The sequence below is a fragment of the Coffea arabica genome, chromosome 7e (genome assembly GCF_036785885.1).
Source record: "Coffea arabica cultivar ET-39 chromosome 7e, Coffea Arabica ET-39 HiFi, whole genome shotgun sequence".
Classification (NCBI taxonomy): domain Eukaryota; kingdom Viridiplantae; phylum Streptophyta; class Magnoliopsida; order Gentianales; family Rubiaceae; genus Coffea; species Coffea arabica.
In genome coordinates, this window is record NC_092323.1 from 7,259,297 (window position 1) to 7,279,119 (window position 19,823).

Here is a 19,823-nt window from a genome sequence, read left to right on the forward strand (position 1 = left end):
GCACTATAAATCATTATAGTCAAAACTATCCGATGAAACAAGAGTTTTGGAAACAAGCTCGAAGGGAGGAACCAGGGAGACCTGAGTGTTCCTAGCTAATGGTAACCTGCTAGTGCAACCGAAATTTTGTAGCTCAGGGAACCATGGTAATTTTCACGGTTTAGTCATTGAACAGAGCTCAGTTAATTCAGCTCTATGCAACCACCTAGTGGGTCACGATTGATGCCAGTTCTTTGCTGTTCTACACCACCGCATATGCTCTAGAAGTGTTGCCATAACCGCATTCTGAGAATGACCTTTAGGCGTTGGCGTTTTGGACAGAGACGTTAAAAGTACAGAGCATTAGCCATGAGCTGAATAACTTACAAAATCTAGCTGTAGATAGCTAATCAGCTAATGGACACTCTAATTCTCCGCACATTTTGCTTTAAACTGATAGGGCAGAATTTGCACCAGTAACTATGCCAAAATCACCACTTTTTGTTGGGAGTATAATTATGTTGATTGAAAAGGATGTCTTATGCATGTGCATTTGAGGCCTCATCTTAACTACTTTTTAAGGTAAAATTAATTGAAATGTACTAGAATCCTCAGCGTGGTAATTGGCCAAGTTGCCATTTTGGCAGTTCTATGTTACAAGTATTGCAGAATAGCTTGAATAGTAGTTTACATAAATCGACACAATAGCGTACATTTGTGAGCAAATCATTGAGCATTTCAGTGATCCGTCCATACATCTGCCAACAGAGAAAATTTTATCAAAGAACATCATGAAGTAGAAAGATTTGTCAGGATTGGTAACATAAGATAGATACAAAAGGGATGAAGCAAACAAGATGGCATATTCTCCTTTTTCGATCAAAACGATTAAAACCGGACTACTCAATGCTCAGTTGGAATGTGTAAACTTTGGAATAGCCTCCTCTATTAGGCCCCACCGGCTGTAGAAGTTCTTTTCTCCATCTCTGCGTCCTTTTAATTCCCCCCCGTCAAAGGCATTCTGAATAGTTGGGAGGCCAAAAATAACATAAACAAAAAGGCTCAAAACTAAGCCTTGTCTCAACAATTCTCTCCACATTCATCCAATATATTTCTTGGAGCCAAACAAGCTAAGGTTTACCGATGATGGGAGCTGCAAATAATGGCCATCGTCCTGATATAGCAATCGAAATAGGGAAACCGACCCACTTCACTGGAGGCGTAGAATTCTCAAGCCTTACATACACTATCATAAAGAAGAAGGAGGAGGATGGTAAATGGGTGAGTAAGGAAGTCGACTTATTGCATAAGATCACTGGCTATGCACCAAAAGGATGCATCACAGCAGTTATGGGTCCAAGTGGAGCTGGGAAATCAACACTCTTGGATGGATTGGCCGGAAGAATTGCCAGTGGAAGTCTGAGGGGAAGAGTTTCCTTGGATGGGATGGACACTAGTCCAAGTTTGATCAAAAGAACTTCAGCATATATAATGCAGGATGATAGACTCTTCCCAATGCTGACAGTCTATGAGACACTAATGTTTGCTGCCGATTTCAGACTCGGACCAATCTCAAGGTCAGAGAAAAGACAGCGCGTTGAGCAGCTGATCGAGCAACTTGGTCTATCCGTAAGTTCACCAGCCTCTCTTCCTTGTCTCTTTTGCAAGTTGAAGTAGTAAACGTTTGGACAGTTTTTTGCCTTTCAGTACCAGAATAAAATCATAAGTACGCAATCTAATGCTTGCATTTTTTCCTTGTAGACCACTAGGAACACTTACATAGGGGATGAAGGAACTCGAGGAGTGTCCGGAGGTGAACGTCGTAGGGTCTCAATCGGCGTTGATATCATACATGGACCTACATTACTCTTCTTGGATGAGCCTACTTCAGGACTAGATTCCACCAGTGCTCACAGTGTTATTGAGAAAGTACACGATATCGCACGAACAGGGAGCACTGTAATACTGACAATTCACCAGCCTTCGTCCCGTATCCAGTTGCTTCTTGATCATCTCATAATCCTAGCTCGTGGACAGCTAATGTACCAAGGATCTCCCAAGGATGTGACTCTCCATCTGGGGCGCATGGGGCGCAAAGTCCCAAAAGGGGAAAACTCCATAGAGTACCTGATTGATGTGATCCAAGAGTATGATCAGTCTGAGCTAGGAGTTGAGGCTCTTGCAGCATTTACCCTTACTGGGATGAAACCTCCATCATTATCTGCAGATGGTTTCTCAACTTCTACTGTCCTTCCATCTCCATCTCCAGCTCCACGTTCTGGTCAGCGGGCAAATGAAATGAGAGACAAAAGTGGAAAAAACGTTCGATTACAATCTGGAGCAGATGATGAATTTGATAATAGTGTGAGGAGTCCATGGAACACATCAAGGTCTTGGACCCAAAGTGGAATTATGCAAGCACTGATGTTTACACCAACTAGGCAACACCCGGACCATAGACTTCCAATGAGGTAAACGCCATAGTCTTCAATTCTCAATTTCTTGTTTCCAATTCCAATTTTCAAGCTATCTAAGTCTAAACTAAATTCATCCCAGTAAGAGCTCCACCATTGCTCTTAGCCTCTTACTGATTATGCTTATCTGTACAGTTTCTGACAAAATTTTAACGTCTAATTAGGGTCTCAAATCATTTGGTTTTTATAGTTTTCCCTTAATCTCTCTCTCCGCAATTGTGCAGTTCATCACCAGGCTACTACACCTCCTCCAGTGATATGCTTCAAGGCACTCCAACACCTCATAGCAGCGATTACACTGTGAATGAGAATGACTATCTGACCCCAGATGTTGCTCCAGACAAGAGGGCATACCTCCATCTAGGACCAAAATTTTCGAATTCCTTCTTCCTTGAGACTTGGATACTCATGCGCCGAAACTTCATAACCATCAGGCGGACCCCTGAACTTTTCCTTTCCAGACTAATGGTCCTAATAGTAATGGGCATCATGATGGCAACAATGTTCTGGCACCCTCCAAAAAACATGCAAGGAATTACAGACCGTATTAGTTTCTTCATCTTTACAGTCTGTCTCTTTTTCTTTTCTTCCAATGATGCTGTCCCTGCTTTCATCCAGGAACGTTTCATCTTTGTTCGCGAAACTTCTCATAATGCCTACAGAGCCTCATCATATACCATTGCTGGTCTAATCACTTACCTTCCCTTTCTTGCAATCCAGGCTGCAGCTTATGCTGTCATTGTTTGGTTCGCATTGAAGCTTCGCGGGCCATTCCTTTATTTCTTGCTCGTTCTCTACATGTCCCTTTTGTCCACCAACTCATTTGTGGTGTTCGTTAGCTCAATCGTGCCGAATTACATACTTGGCTATGCAGCAGTAATTGCATTCACTGCTCTGTTCTTCTTGTTCTGCGGGTACTTCTTGAACAGCCATGATATCCCCAAATATTGGAAATGGATGAACTACATTTCAACGATGACATATCCATATGAAGGGCTTCTGATGAATCAATACCAGACTCCAATTAGTTTTGGAAAAAATCCAATAGGACAAGAAGTAACTGGATTTGGGATTTTGAATTCGCTACATATTCGTACAGAGGAATCAAAAAAGTTGGAAAAGGTCTACTTCATGTTGGGATGGGCTGTCCTCTACAGAATTCTTTTTTACGTGGTTCTGCGCTTCTTTTCAAAGAACCAGAGGACATAAACAGTGACATCAATGGAATTAGAAGGATTGATCATCTTCGACATGTTCCAACACAGGATGTTAGCTGTAAACAACCTCCATACGAGGATCTCTCCTAGTTAACTTCCTGTGTTTTGCCCTTGCTATTGCATCCCTGAATTTCATGGTCAAGTCAAAATCAGCAATTGTAGACATGAAACACATTTTATCTGTAGCATTGGAGTGAGATCGTGCTCATGTAATTAGCTGAAATTGGTTTATTTTTGGTAGCCGTCATGGAAAATAAATATCTTTTATGTATACTTAATGTGGAGGTTTTCAGCTACTCGTTTTGTAGGATTGATTAACGATTTCACATAATAACATGCTAAGATTCTTGATCACCTCCGGTGGCAAAAGTGAAGGAATCACCCCACAATCATCTAGCTAAAAAAAGACTGGATAAATTACCTTTTATCCCCTATTGTTTGGTGTTTTCTCACATAATCTCCTATGGTTTAAAAAACCTATATATAATCTTTAATAGTTTGGATTAAAGTGTCACCGTTAGTTTTTTTTTTGTTAAAACTAACGGTCAATAGTAAAAAAATTAAAATTAAAATAATAAATTAACAAATTCATCCTTTCACTACTTTTTTTCTTCTTCTTTCTCTCACTCTCTCTTGGGGAGAGGGGAGGAGAAGAGAAAAGGTGATTTTGAAAACCTACACTTTGGCCTACAAAAGCTTAATTTTCTTTACATACAAAAGAGATGGAAGGAAAATAAAAAAGAAACAAAAAGGATGGAAGGGAAATACAAAAATACAAAAATACCAAATCTTTTTTTAAATACGAATATCATTATAGGTTTTTTAACTAAATCTTTAAGATTTAATCTTTCCTATACTGATATTGTATACACAGTCAGTTTTGGATGAATAATAATTATACAAAATTTGAATTTAAAATTCAATTTTTGCACATACGTCATGGATTCAATAGTGATAGCGTATATAAGATTTATTCAATCTTTAATGGTATTTTCTACTTCATATTTATCTATTTTTAATTTTAATTTCTTCTTTTTACGTTTGGAGGGAAAAAATGAAGTAATGAAAGAGTAAAATTTGTCAATTTATTAGTTTGATTTTCACTCTTTACTATTGAGAGTTGGTTTTAATGAAAAAGTTAACGGTGACATATTAATCTAAACTATGAGGAGTTATATATAGATTTTTAAATATAAAGGATTATATGATAAAACAATAAATCACACGAGAATAAAAGATAATTTACCCAAAAAACTACTAATAACCTGTCTGTCTGTAGACATTTTATCCACTCCTGAATTCTGAAAAAGAGTTACAACAGATGTGCAATTGAAAAGGGAAAATAGATAAAATGAACCAGAAAACTTCTTCTGAGATTGAATGTTACTTGTAAATCCAATATGGCACTGCAAATTACGATAGCAGATAGTTCCACACCCACCCATCATCGGACCACCCCACTTTTACGGACCCTTCACCACAGTCCACCAACTCTCTTCTCTCCTTCCCCACCCCACACACACACACACACACAAAACAACCACAAAAATCCAACCCCAAACACAAACAAACACATTTTTGAGACCAAAGAAACAAAAAAAAAAAAAAAAGGTTCTTAGTTACTCACGTAACAACTGAATAACGTTAAATTGCAAAAGGCTGATAAAAGAACAAGTATGGGAGTCCATGAATATGACATCATTCTGGAAATTGTTTTTTACTCCCATTTCATTTTTGCATCAATTTAAACATATTGACGATGATATTTTCCACGACAAAGAAAGTGAGCTGTGTCCGCACCTTTGCTTCTCTTGTGTCTATGACAAGATGGTGATCAATAATTCGTTGCTAGGGACAAAAACATGCTTAATTTTTCTTGTTCCTTGAGCAGTTCTCGGTTTTTAATGCTGATGAAAACTCAAATGCTGGATTTGGGATCCCCACACAATCCAATTCTTGCATATAACTAGATCAGATCAGGATAGCAGGATGCAATTAGGGGCCTTCGACAAATTTAAGAAGGCTTAAACTATTAAATATTGCTCATTGATGGGATTGTAATCAATTTAAAGGGCCAGAAAACTTAGACCAAAGGTATATTCTTTTTGCATTGAGAAAATGTCAATGCCCGGAATATGCCAAGCCTACGTTAAAAACAATGGTAGCATTATGCCCTTTTTGTTTTCCTCATTAATTTTCGTAAGCAGGATGATGTCCTAATACCTTGTTGAAAATTTAAAATAAAATAAATGTGTAGAACAAAGATATGGAATAAATGGTCTGGAGCTTCTGCACGCTTGGAGCATTTATCAGTAACTTTACTTCAAATTCATCTTAATTACTTACGTGGAATCTACCTCCAATGGAGACTAAGTTTCCTAATTACTCAGAATTTTTGGGACCTTTCTCCCTCCAGAATAACCATAACCAAAACCAAAACCTAGTATCCCGGAGGTTGAGCACACTTTGGAACATGTTTCCTAATTGCCCAAAATTCTCCAGTAGGGATTCATGAAAACAGATTTACTTTCCCGAAGAATGTGAGTTCACATGTTAGCGTGCATTAAAAATCGGCAACAGACATTGAGTTATAGAGTCAATTCACCGTAAAGGAATTATTTTGACCATTAAAAGGGTCGAGAATTTGACTTTTTTTTTTTTTTTTGCTAGGAAGTTTGGTGCTAATCTGATTAGCCCTCCTAACATCATCGTGTCCAAGCACTTTACTACTTTGAGATGTTAGCTAATATTTCGACACCTAGCTTATTGATCATGACGTTATTTAGTAATATAAGCTACCGTCTCTTAATAGTAAGTGTATCGTTTTAGGTTATGTGTCTTGTTTAATTTACCAAAACAAATGGAAGTTAATTGTTCTAAGGGCAACCAGAGTCTCCGGAAGGAAAGCATGCATCACTCATGCATGTATTTCCATTTTCTGAATCAGTCTCTTGCTATTCAAAGTCGGGATTTCCATGCAGAAATTGGCCAAAAAACCTATAAATGAAACCAAGAACCCATGCTTAAACCTCACCAGCAGCCCCCTCTTTCTCCTTTAGTACTGTCTTTTCTCTCTGGTTGAACGCTATGTCAATGTCGAAGGTTATTCTCTTGGCTCTTCTATTTCCGTTGGCAATGGGTTGTTCTGATGCCCTACCAAGTGACTTTGCTTTTAATGCTACCGTGTCTTTGTCAAGACCGGGAGCGTTCAGGAAGGTGATGGACGCCATCGCCGCGGCCCCAAGTGGTAGCGAGTCCAGGTACTACATACATGTTGAGGCGGGTGTCTACCAGGAGATCGTATGCATCTCCAAGGAAAAGACCAATATTGCTTTGATAGGGGATGGTGCAGATGTCACCAAGATCACCATGAACAGAAAGGTCCCTGACTTCGAAACTTGGGAAACAGCCACCTTTTGTAAGTACAAGGGCTTAAGGCTTCCTAGCTTTTCTGATTCATTAGCTTTCCTGAATATTCATAGTAAAGATCTAAAAAAAAAATTTTTTTGCGTCTTTGTGTTTACAGGTATATGGAATCTAAAAATAATATGGTTGTCATCGGATTTTGCATATGCTTTTAACGAATGTATCACGAGATAAGTCTGCCAAAACAATATATACCGGGATTTTGATTCTGGAAATACTTTTTTCAGCAAGCACTTGTCTCGATCGCTGTGCTTTAAGCAAATTGAGGACAATCAGTATATGTAGTCTTAGATCTGTAAGAGTTTGTTGCACGTACGGGATATAGCATGATTTCTAGTCTTTTATTTGTCAGGGTCACTATGCAGAAAACAAAAAAAAAATCTCTCTTTGACGAATAAAATGGAAAGTCAAACAATCAAAAACAGAAAGTCTGCCTTTTTTTTTTTTTTTTGAATATGGAAAGATGGAGGCCATTGGGCATGTTACAATTAGGTTATGAGAAACTACTCATAATACCTAATCACAATTACGATTCTTTTTTTAAAAAAAAAAGAAAAAAGAGGCAATTACGATTCTTAGTTTGTCTAACACGCATGCCTTGACGAGGATAGCAATTCTTAGTTTGATGTTGTGAGTAAATTTTGTTGATCTTGTTTTCATGGTTACATGCATGCACGTAGACGTAGGGGTAGATAAGTTGTAATTTCGCAATACGTAAAATGGTAGATCAATTACATTTATTAAATGAATACATGCAACCACATTTGAGTATATTGACTTTTTTTTTTAAAAAAAAAATATATATATATATATACAACAACTGCATGAATTGTACCAAAAGCCAATTGTGCCCGTTTCAAACCCCAATATTAGACGGGAGTGCTTCCTATCTACGATGTAAGAATGGGTGAATCTTGCTTAATTAAAAAATTAAGCTGAATTTATCAATACATCCGCCTATTTTAGTAATTCTTGTTTTACAGAGAGGTTAATATTCTAAATCTTACCGCATATATTATTCTGACTACTGCAGCGTAACACCTTTTTATTTGTTTCAGCTGTTTATGGTGACGGATTCATGGCCCAGTTTATTGCATTTGAGAACCCCGCAGGAGAGGGCAATCAAGCCGTAGCACTTCTGAGCGAAGCTGACCAGTCATCGTTCTACAGATGCCGGTTCCTTGGGTATCACGACACCTTGTACGCAAAAGCTGGGGCACAATTCTACAGAGAATGCGATATCTATGGAACCGTGGACTTCATCTTTGGTCACGCAGCAGCAGTTTTCCAGCTATGCCACCTTTATGCCCTCCCAGCCGCCAGCGAAATGATCACCTTCACGGCTCAAGGGAACAAGAATGATGGAAAGAAATCTGGATTTGTAATCCATAACTGCACGTTAACAACCGCCCCACGGGCACGGGTACCAGGAAGCAAAAACGAGTTTAACGGTGCATATCTTGGGCGGCCATGGACTTCCTTGTCCACAGTGATTGTGATGCAGTCATTCTTGGACAGCTTCATTAACCCTGCTGGATGGCTTGAGTGGCCCGGCCATTCCACATCCACAGTTACTTATCGTGAGTATCTGAACTCCGGACCGGGCGCAGCCACAGGCGGTCGAGTTCCATGGCCAGGATACAAAGTTCTCAGCCAACCCAGCGATGCTATGCCGTTCACTGTTGGCCAGTTTATTGTAGGGGATTCTTGGCTTCCAGAGACTGGAATCCCTTTTACGAGTGGCCTCTTTTAGTTTGAGCACTGGCGCAAGTTAGTACTATTAATTTATTTAATTATTCTTATCCTGCGAAGCATTCGGCAATAGGTATTTATACTTCTGAAATATGAAGATTAATTAAGGGATATTTGCAATTAAGTTATTAATACTAGCACAGGTTTTATTAGAGAATCGACTTCTTCCTCTTGGAAAGCATATGATCCAAGTTAAACAAATTCTGTTCGCAGTATACATATATATATACCCATGTTGATCATAGAGTCCCTTAAACAAATGCCTTGGACGGGCAAAAACAGATGCTGCTGTGCCTAAATCTGATCGATCATGATTTCGTCAAAGTGAAAGATTGAAGTGCTTTAACTAGTTTTGGGGCTCGTAGATTGGATCTTGAATCCATTGGCTTGGCTGTTTGAAAGGTGGCAGCTGGTTCTGAATCTTAGTTCAGGGTATTTTTTTAAAACTCTGGCCATTACCAAATGTCACGAATCAGAAATATTTAAGTACCGCAATTAATATTTGTCTTTGAATTCAGGGGGGTCAATTTTCATTGACGCAAGCCCAACGACTTTGAGCTTAGTAAGACAAGGAATAACTTTTTGAGACAGCGACCAATATGATTTCCTATGACTAGAGGTTTTTTCATAATCATTTGTCAACTTTCTGATTACCGTTCAGACTTCTTTGAGGAATCTCTAAGTCGTGAAGGAAACACCGTTGATCTCAATTATTAAGTCCGGAGAACAAGTTTGATGGTCTTACTCTTACGCGTAGGTTGCTTGACCAGGTAAAATACGACAATTACAGGACGGGTGCTACAAATTTTTGCACCATAACACATCTTTCAGTAGTGTTTTTTGACTGCATTAATCACTAATATGGTAAGAAGAGGAATTGGTACCACCAGACCAAATGACACTGAGAAGAGGTAGCACAAACATATTCCTTTGGGTAGAGAAGATTGGCCAACCCTTGCTCTCAGATGTTTACTGGTAGAGAAAGTGCACGATATAATTGTTAGACCAAAAAAAAAAAATTTCAGTCGGGCTCAATTTCCAATTTATATGGTTATAAATTGCCTACTCTCAGAAAAGAAATGTACAAAAATGTTTTCAGCAATTTCCAATTTTATGTACGATCATTAGCATAATACAAGAGTAACGCATAACGCTATTATTGTAAACTAAAGGAGAGAAAGAAGATTATTTTTTTTTATGGCAATTGACAATTGACATGAAGCAAAAGGTATTCATCCAGTCCAAGTGGCAATTAACAAGTAGGAATCGAATTTTATTTTATGAGTTAAAAATTGGCAAAGCTGATTTCCGTGACATTGCTTTCCAAGTAACAGACAAGGAAAGAGACGAATTCTCAATGAAAGTTTATGAATGACGGCCAAGGGTGGTTCCGCCCGATTACTTTAAGCCAGATTAATCAAGAATTATAAAATTGCAAATGAACCCGGCAACGTAACGAGCCAATCACAATCATTACCCATAATTCATCATTTTTTAGGTGATTATGTTTTGCGTTATATTCAGTTCAACCTTTCTCACTTACTGTCTTGTTCCCCATGCTTTTGTAGTGTACTGCCCATATTTGAGATTTTGTAGTCAGAGAACAATACCATCCACTCTACTTTCCTCTTCATGAATTCTTGATTTCTGTGCATTGCAAGCCCTTTTGTCTGCAGGCACAGGCAGTACCGTTCCAGGTCATTATTCTTGTCGTATACGTTAACTAGGGCAAAATGAAGACTAGTTCAGGAATGAAGATTTTGGTATGGAGAAAAAGGCTGGTGATCTTATAGCTGTTTTTGTAACAGCTGATCACAGAGATTGGAGATTTTGATTATGAATTTGATGACCCCATGGGGCTATTTCATTTGATGCTAAGAGGATGATGGGAGGGTTGGATAACTGGAATACAAGAAGTTTGGTCAACTGTTGCATTGTCTGCCTCTTCCTGTGTATTCAATCTGTTGTCGCACAACCAGGTATGCTTGTTTTTAATGTATCTGTGCTGTTTGGTTCACTATTGTATACTATATCTGCAGTCTGAATTCATTCTTCAACTCAATCTTTTGTCATTCTCGATTTCATTCTAGACTAAGAAATGTGAGAGGAAAGGGACTTGCTTATCTTTGGTGTTAAGTGAACTGTTGGAGAATCAATAATGAAGGATCTAGTGTTCTTGATGAAAAGCCCGGAAAGAAACTCGTGTCTCCAAGATCTTACAAGTCAGATCCTCTATGAGGCAATTTGGATTCACAACAGATCCGGAACGGGACAAACCCAATGATGGGTTGTGAATTTGATTCCCACATCACAATATTGTCCTTTATGATCACATTAATCAAGGCTATAGAAAAACAAAATAAAATTCGGGCAATGGTCCTGAAGCTAGGAACAGTTTTATATAGTTTCTGAAAATCAGAATGAACAGTTTGTCCTCAATATGCCTAGAAATCCACATCATTTATCCTTTTGGAGTTTCGTACAACAACCAGTGGCATCCAAAGGGAAAAGCAAGGACCAATTTCTTTGCAAAATCATGTGTTGCGCAATGGACTGTTAATTTATTCCCCAAATTGATGGACTAGTTAAAACAATCTGTCAGATCTAGTGTCTTTCAAGACCAACGCGTTTGTTCTTACTAATTATGGGTACTAGACAATTTTTGCTTTAAATCTTTAAGCACTAAAATGTTTAGTTTTCAAAACTTACTGACATGAGCAGCAATTAGCTTGTATGTTACATCAGTAATCACGTGAAAGACAAGAAACCTCCGAAAGGATTCATGGTGCTAATTACGTTTTTGAATGTCTGTAAAACAGGATTTGTGAGCATACATTGCTGTTCTGATAAAGATTTTGTTGAGCCAAATACAAGTATAAACTGGATACCAGATGATTATTGGTACCCTGATAATCGAAGTTGCCAAGACACAACGCCAGTGCAAGACGATACAGGCTACAATAGAGCAAGAGTTTTCGACTCAGGTCTTGGTCATAAATGGTGTTATAACTTGACCACAGAGAGGGATCAAGACTACTCGGTAAGGGGTACATTTCTTTCTGGGGACCATCAAAGGCGACCTTCAGGATCTGGCTTCAATGTCTCCATTGATGCCACGGTGATAGGCGTAGTGAAGTCATCAGGTGAATCGAAGGTTGAAGGGATTTTCAAAGCAACTAAGGACTACGTTAACTTTTGCTTGCTGCAGGGCCAAAGGGTACCTTACATTTCAAAGCTTGAATTGAGACCTCTAACTTCTGATTATCTGAACAGGGATCCCTCTAGTGTGCTCAACCTTATTGATAGAGTAGATGCTGGAAATGAAGGAGGGGATATCAGGTATAACATCATAAAATGTTACAAGCCTGAAACTTTCACCTTATACCCGAGAAAACTCATTCATTAGGAGATGCACACATTGCACGTAATTAAATCCAAGAATTTCAAATTTGGTTCATGTTTCTGTTACTGAACTTTAGTATTTATCGGCTCAAAATTTCAATTTTAGGTACCCTCTTGACCGGTATGATCGAATCTGGAGGGCAGACAAGTACAGTGATCCAATGGCAAACCGCATATCATCATCTAGTGTCAACGTTACCAGGTCTTCTCCCAACCTAACATTTCCTCCAATCGAAGTGTTACAAACAGCTCTTACCCATCCAGAACGACTGGAATTCTCTTACAACAACCTAGACTCGGACTACCACCGTTACGACCTATTACTCTACTTTCTAGAACTCAATGACCAAGTTAAAGTTGGGCAGAGGGTGTTTGATGTGTATGTCAACGATGCAAAGAAGACACAAGTAGATGTAGCGCTTAGTGGCACCTTTAGATTTGTCGTTTTAAATGTCACGGCCAATGGATATCTAAATCTTACCATGGTTAGGCTCTCCAACGGGTCACAATATGGACCTATAATCAGCGCCTATGAGATTTTGCAGGTTCACCCATTGATTCAAGAAACAGGCCGCGAAGAAGGTACAGAAATATGCCCGAATTTACGAGTTCAGATGTCTACCACGAAAACATGGCTAGATGCATTTCATTAGGAATTTATCGGCTTCAAAACCTTTATTTTCTCTCGCCCTTTCGTTTCAGTGGATAATATTATTGATGTGAAAAATGAGTTCTTGAGAGGCAATCCAGACAATGAGCTTCTTGCGAGTTGGTTAGGGGATCCTTGTCTCCCTATTTCATGGCCCGGATTGTCTTGTGAGCTTGCTAATGGTACCTCAGTCATCACCACGATGTAAGACTTTTCGCTTTCATCCACAATCTGGGTTAATCTGATACACAATACGGATTATATTTGCTTTGATTTTGTTGATAATCTACTCAGTCAATTTATTGCATTTCTCCCGCAGGAATCTTTCATCCAGTATGCTAGGCGGACCACTACCACCCAGCCTTACTAAGCTGTTCAATCTGAAGGAATTGTATGTTAATACTTTTTTTCCTTGCGAAGTCCTTTTATCCACCATCATGCCAAAAGCTTGAACATATTTCAATAACACTAAGTTTGTAAAAAAAAATAAAAAAAAAAATAATAATAATAAAGGTCTCAAGAAATCCAGCACGATGAAAGTTAAAGCACAGCGTAATCATATTTTTATTGTATATTAAAACCTTATCTTAGGTGCACGCTGTCATGGAATGATTTGGCATTCAAATGTTTCAGCCTCATTAGTAAAGCATTAAGCATACAGGCCTAGCATATCTGTTTCCATCTCATGGTAATATACAAGCTTCTCACCCAATCTCCCTCGCACAAGAAGCTTAATATACTTCTCCTCCTATTAGATATGGTAGGAATACTTTTAATAGAATTCAGGTTTTTTACTCAGAAAAGCCGCCGTAGAGGCTAATTTCTCTTCCCTAAATAGTCTATGCATATCCACCAACATACTTCTAATTAACAGGAGGACAATCAGCCATGATAAAATGCTTCAATTAGAGAGGCAATCAGCTCAAATGATTTGGAGGATATAAGTACATTGCTTCTCTTTTCATGAGCACCAGATAGGGGAGAGTACTTAGCACAAAACAAGTGACACCCAAACTTTTAAAACCATCAGTAAGAAATCTGCATATTTTCACTTTTAAAAGCAGCTAGGTTTTTATGTGAACAATTTGCATTTCATTTTCTAGGGATACAAGTCACACCAGTCTCGTGGGAAACATTACAGAGTTAGTAACCTCACTGCCAAATTTGACAACGCTGTAAGTTTAGTCGGGAATTGATTTCTTGTGTATTCTATTGTCAATATTAACTAGAAGAACCTTGTGCCTAACCTGAGGTTCTTCTCCTTCTGCCCGCAGACATTATGACAGCAGTCCGTATCTCAGCAATAGGCTTCCAGCCAGCCTTAGAAGATCCAATCTCACCACAGAGTATGATATCTATGCTTGAGAAAGCCAGTGTTAGCTATATAAAATCTTTTATAAGATTTAATTGATATGTATGCATAAGTGATGCTTCAGTGTGTGGTTGTGAAAGATTTCAGTCTCTGTGTGCAAGAGAGTCTGATTCATTTTCCTCCTCATTTCAGTAAGGACAAATGTATCCATCAGGCTTCCAGGCACTCAGCAAGGGGAGTTGTGATAGGCGTGGTTACGGGAGTATGTATCCTAGTTACCATTGCTATAGGGGCAATCTTGGTTTGCAGGAAAAAGGGAAAATTGATTTTCAAGAGGAAGTATGATGCAAACGGGTTATCAATGACAAAAAGTAAGCACATTAACCATCAATGTCGATAATCCAATGCAAAATAAGACTTTCCTCGCTGTAGTTAAAAGAATGCACACTGATTCTGACACATGTAACTTGAACTTTCAAGGCTATAAGCTTTAAGGACTAAGAAATGGTAGTTCCCTATATTCCATGTTTCTAGTGTATTTTAGTATTTCATTTTGGCAAAAAAAAAATAAAAATCAAGTAAATGGTTACGCCCTTACAATCATACTATTAGCTGGTTATAGTTTCATGAAAAGCCACTCAACTTCAATAATTTTTAGCAATTGGATTTCCAATTGAACTTGTAAAATGCAGATGCTGTATATTCAGTACCCAGCACAGATATCATACTGAGGTCCATATCCATCCAGAGTTTCACTCTACAGTACATAGAAGCAGCAACCCAGAAATATAAAACATTAATAGGTGAAGGAGGATTTGGATCTGTTTACCGGGGTACTCTTCCTGATGGCCAAGAAGTGGCTGTGAAGGTCAGATCTGCCACATCAACACAGGGAACACGTGAATTTGACAATGAGGTAACAATCTACTGGTATTACATAATTCCATGAACAACCCTCCTTGGCAATCTTCCAGTTAGTACAAGGCATGAGACCATGTTCACCAGTTGCAATAAGAGTGAATCCCTGTGAAAATCTCAAACTCCAATCACTTGAGTAAATTTCCATATTGCTATAGCTCTCAAGTTACATTGCATAATATTGCAACGCCATATTTAAATTCTTTTTCTTTTCCATCACCTCTTTTGAACTTGCCATGCATAACTGTTTTTTTTCAGATCATGTCTACAAACTCGTACTTATATGATATACTGTTGGCTGCATTTACTGAAAATATCTTACTGTTCTTTTCCTAGATGTCATCTGACAAATCTGAATTACAAATATTTCTACAGCTGAACCTGCTCTCAGCTATCCGTCACGAGAACCTGGTCCCGCTGCTTGGTTACTGCTGTGAAAATGACCAGCAAATTCTTGTTTACCCCTTCATGTCTAATGGCTCCCTACAAGATCGTTTATATGGTACTACCCAATAAAAAATAATAGTGGCAGTTTCAGCTCTTCTTTCTTGAGAACCAGAAAACTATGGCTCACATCCTTCTAATGTTTAACAGGAGAAGCGGCAAAGAGGAAAATCCTAGACTGGCCGACCAGGCTTTCCATAGCTCTAGGAGCTGCACGAGGCAAGTTACATGTAGCATTAGCATTTATTAAGAACTTTATCTTGCCAATCTTCTATCCTGATTCCTGAAGAATATAAAACAAGCAGCTGAAAATTAACGCATTCCAGGGATCATCCTTCAGATTGAACTTAGCCATACATGAACATGACAGCCAAATAAACTGGCTATTTTGTAGCAATTTGACTTTAGACGCCTACATGACACCCAAAAAACTGGCTATTTAATAGCAGTTTGACTTTAGATGTCTACAACACGACATCCTCAGAAGTCACAACTATTCCACAATCTAAACCAGAAGTTTTGACATTGGGCAGTTAGTAAACAACTTTTACCGGAAGATAGAATACAATAAAATGTATGCCTTTTTTTTTTTTTTGTTTGTTGGGGGGGGGGGGGGGGGGGGGGGGATGTGAGGATAGCTCATATGGTCCCTAACAGATATGGCCTATTCCTGGAAGTCTCCTTCAACATCAACATGCATTATATGAGATAAAATATTATTGACTTGTTCTGTTGGATCAGTAACCGATATAGATATGAATGTGCCTGCTGGCTGATTCGAATGTGAATGTGGGAAATGGAGAGTTACAGGAGCACAGTCTTATATGCATTTCACAAAATTCACGAATCCATAACCTTCTCCTTGTGGTCTATTTTTGTGAACTGCACCAGTTGGCCAGGGATCACATAATGACCACTCTGAGTTCTTACAGTTCCATATTCAATTCAGATCTGTGTTAGATCAGATAAAGTTGGCCCCACTTCCCCTTCCCCCTCTTTTCCTGCTTAATATCTCTGTTATTTGGTCTGAAGAATTTACTCTCATTCCAGGTTTAACATACCTTCATACATTCGCTGGACGCTCTGTAATACATAGGGACGTGAAATCAAGTAACATACTCCTGGATCAGAGCATGTGTGCAAAAGTTGCAGACTTTGGTTTTTCAAAATATGCACCTCAGGAAGGAGACAGCGGCACCTCTTTAGAAGTAAGGGGTACAGCAGGATATTTGGATCCAGAGTAAGTAGCAAAGCGACTCTTTATCCATTCTCTGTTTATTCCTAAAGAGCTATTTTGGGTGCGTCACTAACTAAAGAGCTATTTTGGGGTGTGTCACCGATTAAAGAGATTCCAACTTGTGTGCATCAGGTACTACTCAACCCAACATCTGTCAGCTAAAAGTGATGTATTCAGCTTCGGAGTTGTATTATTGGAAATTGTAAGTGGTCGTGAACCTCTCAACATAAACAGACCGCGAAATGAATGGAGCTTGGTTGAATGGGTATGGTTCAATTTCAGTTGACTTGCTGATAAAACCACCATGTTTAACATTGGCACTACCCAGTGAAAATTTAAGATAATCATTAAGGCAACACAGCATGTGAGCTACATCTCTTTGAATAAGGATAAATTCAACCAACTTAGTACAAACATGTGGTCCAGTCAACTTACCACTAGAAACTAAGCAGTCCTGCTAACCCAGACATAGTAGCTACTGAAAAAAGCATATAGCTACAGAGCTTGCTCCGATTGCTAACTCAATAGTCAATGATAGAAGCAGTAGCTTCCCAACCTCTATAAGCTATCCGCTCTAATGAAGTCATACATATCTAGCATCACCATCAATTAGATTGTGTCCCTCAATTATGCAATATTCACAATTGCAGGCCAAACCCCGGATAAGGAACTCAAGAATTGAAGAAATCGTGGATCCAAGCATCAAGGGAGGGTATCATGCAGAGGCAATGTGGAGAGTGGTGGAGGTGGCTTTGGCATGCATTGAACCTTATTCAGCCTATCGACCATGCATGGCCGACATTGTCCGGGAGCTTGAGGATGCGTTGATCATAGAGAACAATGCATCTGAATACATGAAATCAATTGACAGCTTTGGAGGATCAACTCGATATTCCCTAGAGAGGCCAATTGTTATTCTACCCACTCCCAACCAAACAGAAGCATCCCCAATCCTATCACAACCACCTCCTCCACAACCGAGATGACCATAGGATAAACAGGATTCTTCACTCAGAGGCCATTATCAGTGTAGCCATTTCTCTTCATAGTGACAATGGGAAACTGGAGGATGACACCTGAACTCTACTAATGAAGCGCGCTACTGAGTCTTAGCTCCAATCCCCTAAACTTGCAATCAATGTAACATTTGCTTACACTTCCTACCTTATGTATTGCGGGCACCAAGCTACTCCGGATGCTAGTAGACCACAAGACGACAAAAGCTTCATGAAAGTTTATATGGTAACTGACTGCATCTATATGTTACACCAGAAGATGATAGCACTAGTAAACAATTCCTCATCAATTATCCAGGCAACTGAGTAGATATCCTAATAGCAATTAGCACTTGGAAACATCACAAAGCATGATTTATTTATTCAAATACCTTGTCGAATAAGAGAAATTAAGCTGAATTTTCAGTGAATGTTAATTAAAGCAGTTGAATGCTCCAACAACTATGCAATTAATCATTCAAAATTAGACGTTTTTTTTTCAGCTCTAATGTCATCTGCATTGAACCGGAAAAAGTGAGCCATCCAATTTTCATAAATTGCTCAATTAGCAATGCCTATATAACCAAATAATAATAATACATGGATGGATATGCAAATATTGCTAGCAGTATACTCACAGGAGTAAACAGAAAAGTAGCAAGGTAAGCACTTGAAGGAAAGAACCGCATCGAATGAGAAACTGCTTACATACATAGAGGCAAATGCGTAATTTTATGTAGTGTACTGATATACAGATGGAAGAATGATCAATTAGGGGTGAAGAGAGCCGGATTGGCAGTAGCGCTACCAACTTGGACCTCGAGCAATTCGAGACGACGCTCCAGCGTATCAAGCTTCTCATTCAGAGTCGCCAATTTGCTTTTCGTTGTAGCCTCTGGAGAAGAGATGTAATGCAGAGAGAGAGAGAGTGTGTTAAAGCATACTTTAACTCAGATGACGCTGATCAAAAGAGAAAGGAGAAAGGAATAGAAATGAGGCAAGTAGGTAAAGGTAGGGATTGGGTTGTTTAGGTGAAATTGATTACCAAACTGAACGAGGAAGTCAAAAAGGCGACGGACGTTAAGGGAGATGTGGGAAATGAACTCCCGATTCTCCCAATCGGCTTGGACTGCTATCCCCACGTTCACCGCATTCGTGATTCCTCCAGCTCTTGCCATTGTTAATCTAGTTCTACTACTACTACCGCTTCTTCTTCTTCTTCAGTCTTGTCTTTAACTGCTTTCCTTTCTTGAGCTTCTCTCTCTTCTCTCAACTGATGAAATGAGATGAGATCTGCGTTTCCTAATTAATCTCCTGCTGGAAAGGAGACGTCAGCGCAAGGGTTACTTACGGTGGCTGGGCTGACCTTCGCTGGTTTCGTCGCGGTTCCTTTCGGGAGTTTTCTCACCCTTTTTTTTAAATTTTAATAATAAAAAATAACTACTACGCGTGGTAGCACGGATCATGGGTTCCTGACAGTCATGTGCATTTTGCACAGCGCCGTAACTTTGTTTCCCACACATATGTAACTTATTTTCAATAATGTGTAACTTTAAAATAAAATTTTATGTATCCCACACATGTTGTTAAAATCGAGATACAAAATGAAATCTAAACCGTACAAATTTTTTTGATCAAATCTTTACTGTGAACTGCTCAGGGACGGTCATTCTGATGACCGTACCTGCCCCATTTCCTGCTAGCACGCTCCATAAGTAACATACACAGACAAGAGAGAGAAGTTCCAATTTATTCAAAGTTACGACATTGTGATAGTAGGCTTTTCTTTCAAGGGCCGCTTCTCCTTTACATTATTGTTGTTGCTGCGTGTCTTACTTACCTAGGCTATGATCCTCAATGGTTACTGACCACACAATCATCAGGTATATTAGACTTTATTAATACGTACCCTCTTAAGTCTTAACTTGAGCATTCTCGTTCCAGCCAAAAAACCGTAAACAAAGCCACCGCAAAAATTCACCAATAAACTTTGGTAACTATAGTGCTGCCATCTTCCA

General features: G+C 38.9%; 4 protein-coding genes across 4 annotated transcripts; 3 read left to right on the top strand and 1 right to left on the bottom strand.

Moving 5' to 3' along the window:
• Positions 1-1,021: 1,021 nt before the first annotated feature.
• Positions 1,022-3,943, top strand: LOC113701973 (ABC transporter G family member STR2-like). The gene is made up of 3 exons (XM_027222899.2): positions 1,022-1,608; positions 1,741-2,450; positions 2,678-3,943. The coding sequence occupies exons 1-3, from the start codon at positions 1,123-1,125 to the stop codon at positions 3,660-3,662; spliced, it is 2,181 nt and encodes a 726-aa protein (XP_027078700.2). The 5' UTR covers positions 1,022-1,122; the 3' UTR covers positions 3,663-3,943.
• Positions 3,944-6,763: 2,820 nt separating this feature from the next.
• Positions 6,764-8,849, top strand: LOC113701974 (pectinesterase-like). The gene is made up of 3 exons (XM_027222900.1): positions 6,764-7,088; positions 7,197-7,256; positions 8,155-8,849. Exons 1-3 carry the CDS (start codon positions 6,764-6,766, stop codon positions 8,847-8,849), a joined length of 1,080 nt encoding a protein of 359 aa, XP_027078701.1.
• Positions 8,850-10,385: 1,536 nt separating this feature from the next.
• LOC113700399 (nodulation receptor kinase) lies at positions 10,386-18,267 on the top strand. Its single transcript, XM_027220837.2, has 14 exons — positions 10,386-10,827; positions 11,668-12,187; positions 12,357-12,832; positions 12,953-13,103; positions 13,219-13,290; positions 14,003-14,074; positions 14,174-14,245; positions 14,404-14,582; positions 14,904-15,127; positions 15,505-15,631; positions 15,724-15,792; positions 16,624-16,813; positions 16,943-17,075; positions 17,461-18,267. The coding sequence occupies exons 1-14, from the start codon at positions 10,731-10,733 to the stop codon at positions 17,794-17,796; spliced, it is 2,718 nt and encodes a 905-aa protein (XP_027076638.1). The 5' UTR covers positions 10,386-10,730; the 3' UTR covers positions 17,797-18,267.
• Positions 18,268-18,352: 85 nt separating this feature from the next.
• Positions 18,353-19,192, bottom strand: LOC113700402 (protein BRICK 1). The gene is made up of 2 exons (XM_027220839.2): positions 18,851-19,192; positions 18,353-18,700 (listed from the first exon to the last, which is right to left on the bottom strand). The coding sequence occupies exons 1-2, from the start codon at positions 18,981-18,983 to the stop codon at positions 18,573-18,575; spliced, it is 261 nt and encodes an 86-aa protein (XP_027076640.1). The 5' UTR covers positions 18,984-19,192; the 3' UTR covers positions 18,353-18,572.
• Positions 19,193-19,823: the final 631 nt, after the last annotated feature.

Excerpts from the sequence above, each read along its gene's own strand:
- LOC113701973 (XM_027222899.2), top strand. The coding sequence starts at position 1,123 with ATGATGGGAGCTGCAAATAATGGCCATCGTCCTGATATAGCAATCGAA. Across the intron at positions 1,609-1,740 it reads TCGAGCAACTTGGTCTATCC|ACCACTAGGAACACTTACAT; the intron begins GTAAGTTCACCA and ends TTTTCCTTGTAG. Across the intron at positions 2,451-2,677 it reads GACCATAGACTTCCAATGAG|TTCATCACCAGGCTACTACA; the intron begins GTAAACGCCATA and ends GCAATTGTGCAG.
- LOC113701974 (XM_027222900.1), top strand. The coding sequence starts at position 6,764 with ATGTCGAAGGTTATTCTCTTGGCTCTTCTATTTCCGTTGGCAATGGGT. Across the intron at positions 7,089-7,196 it reads TTGGGAAACAGCCACCTTTT|GTATATGGAATCTAAAAATA; the intron begins GTAAGTACAAGG and ends TTGTGTTTACAG. Across the intron at positions 7,257-8,154 it reads TGCATATGCTTTTAACGAAT|CTGTTTATGGTGACGGATTC; the intron begins GTATCACGAGAT and ends TATTTGTTTCAG.
- LOC113700399 (XM_027220837.2), top strand. The coding sequence starts at position 10,731 with ATGATGGGAGGGTTGGATAACTGGAATACAAGAAGTTTGGTCAACTGT. Across the intron at positions 12,833-12,952 it reads AGAAACAGGCCGCGAAGAAG|TGGATAATATTATTGATGTG; the intron begins GTACAGAAATAT and ends CTTTCGTTTCAG. Across the intron at positions 15,632-15,723 it reads CCTACAAGATCGTTTATATG|GAGAAGCGGCAAAGAGGAAA; the intron begins GTACTACCCAAT and ends AATGTTTAACAG.
- LOC113700402 (XM_027220839.2), bottom strand. The coding sequence starts at position 18,983 with ATGGCAAGAGCTGGAGGAATCACGAATGCGGTGAACGTGGGGATAGCA. Across the intron at positions 18,701-18,850 it reads TGACTTCCTCGTTCAGTTTG|AGGCTACAACGAAAAGCAAA; the intron begins GTAATCAATTTC and ends TCTCTTCTCCAG.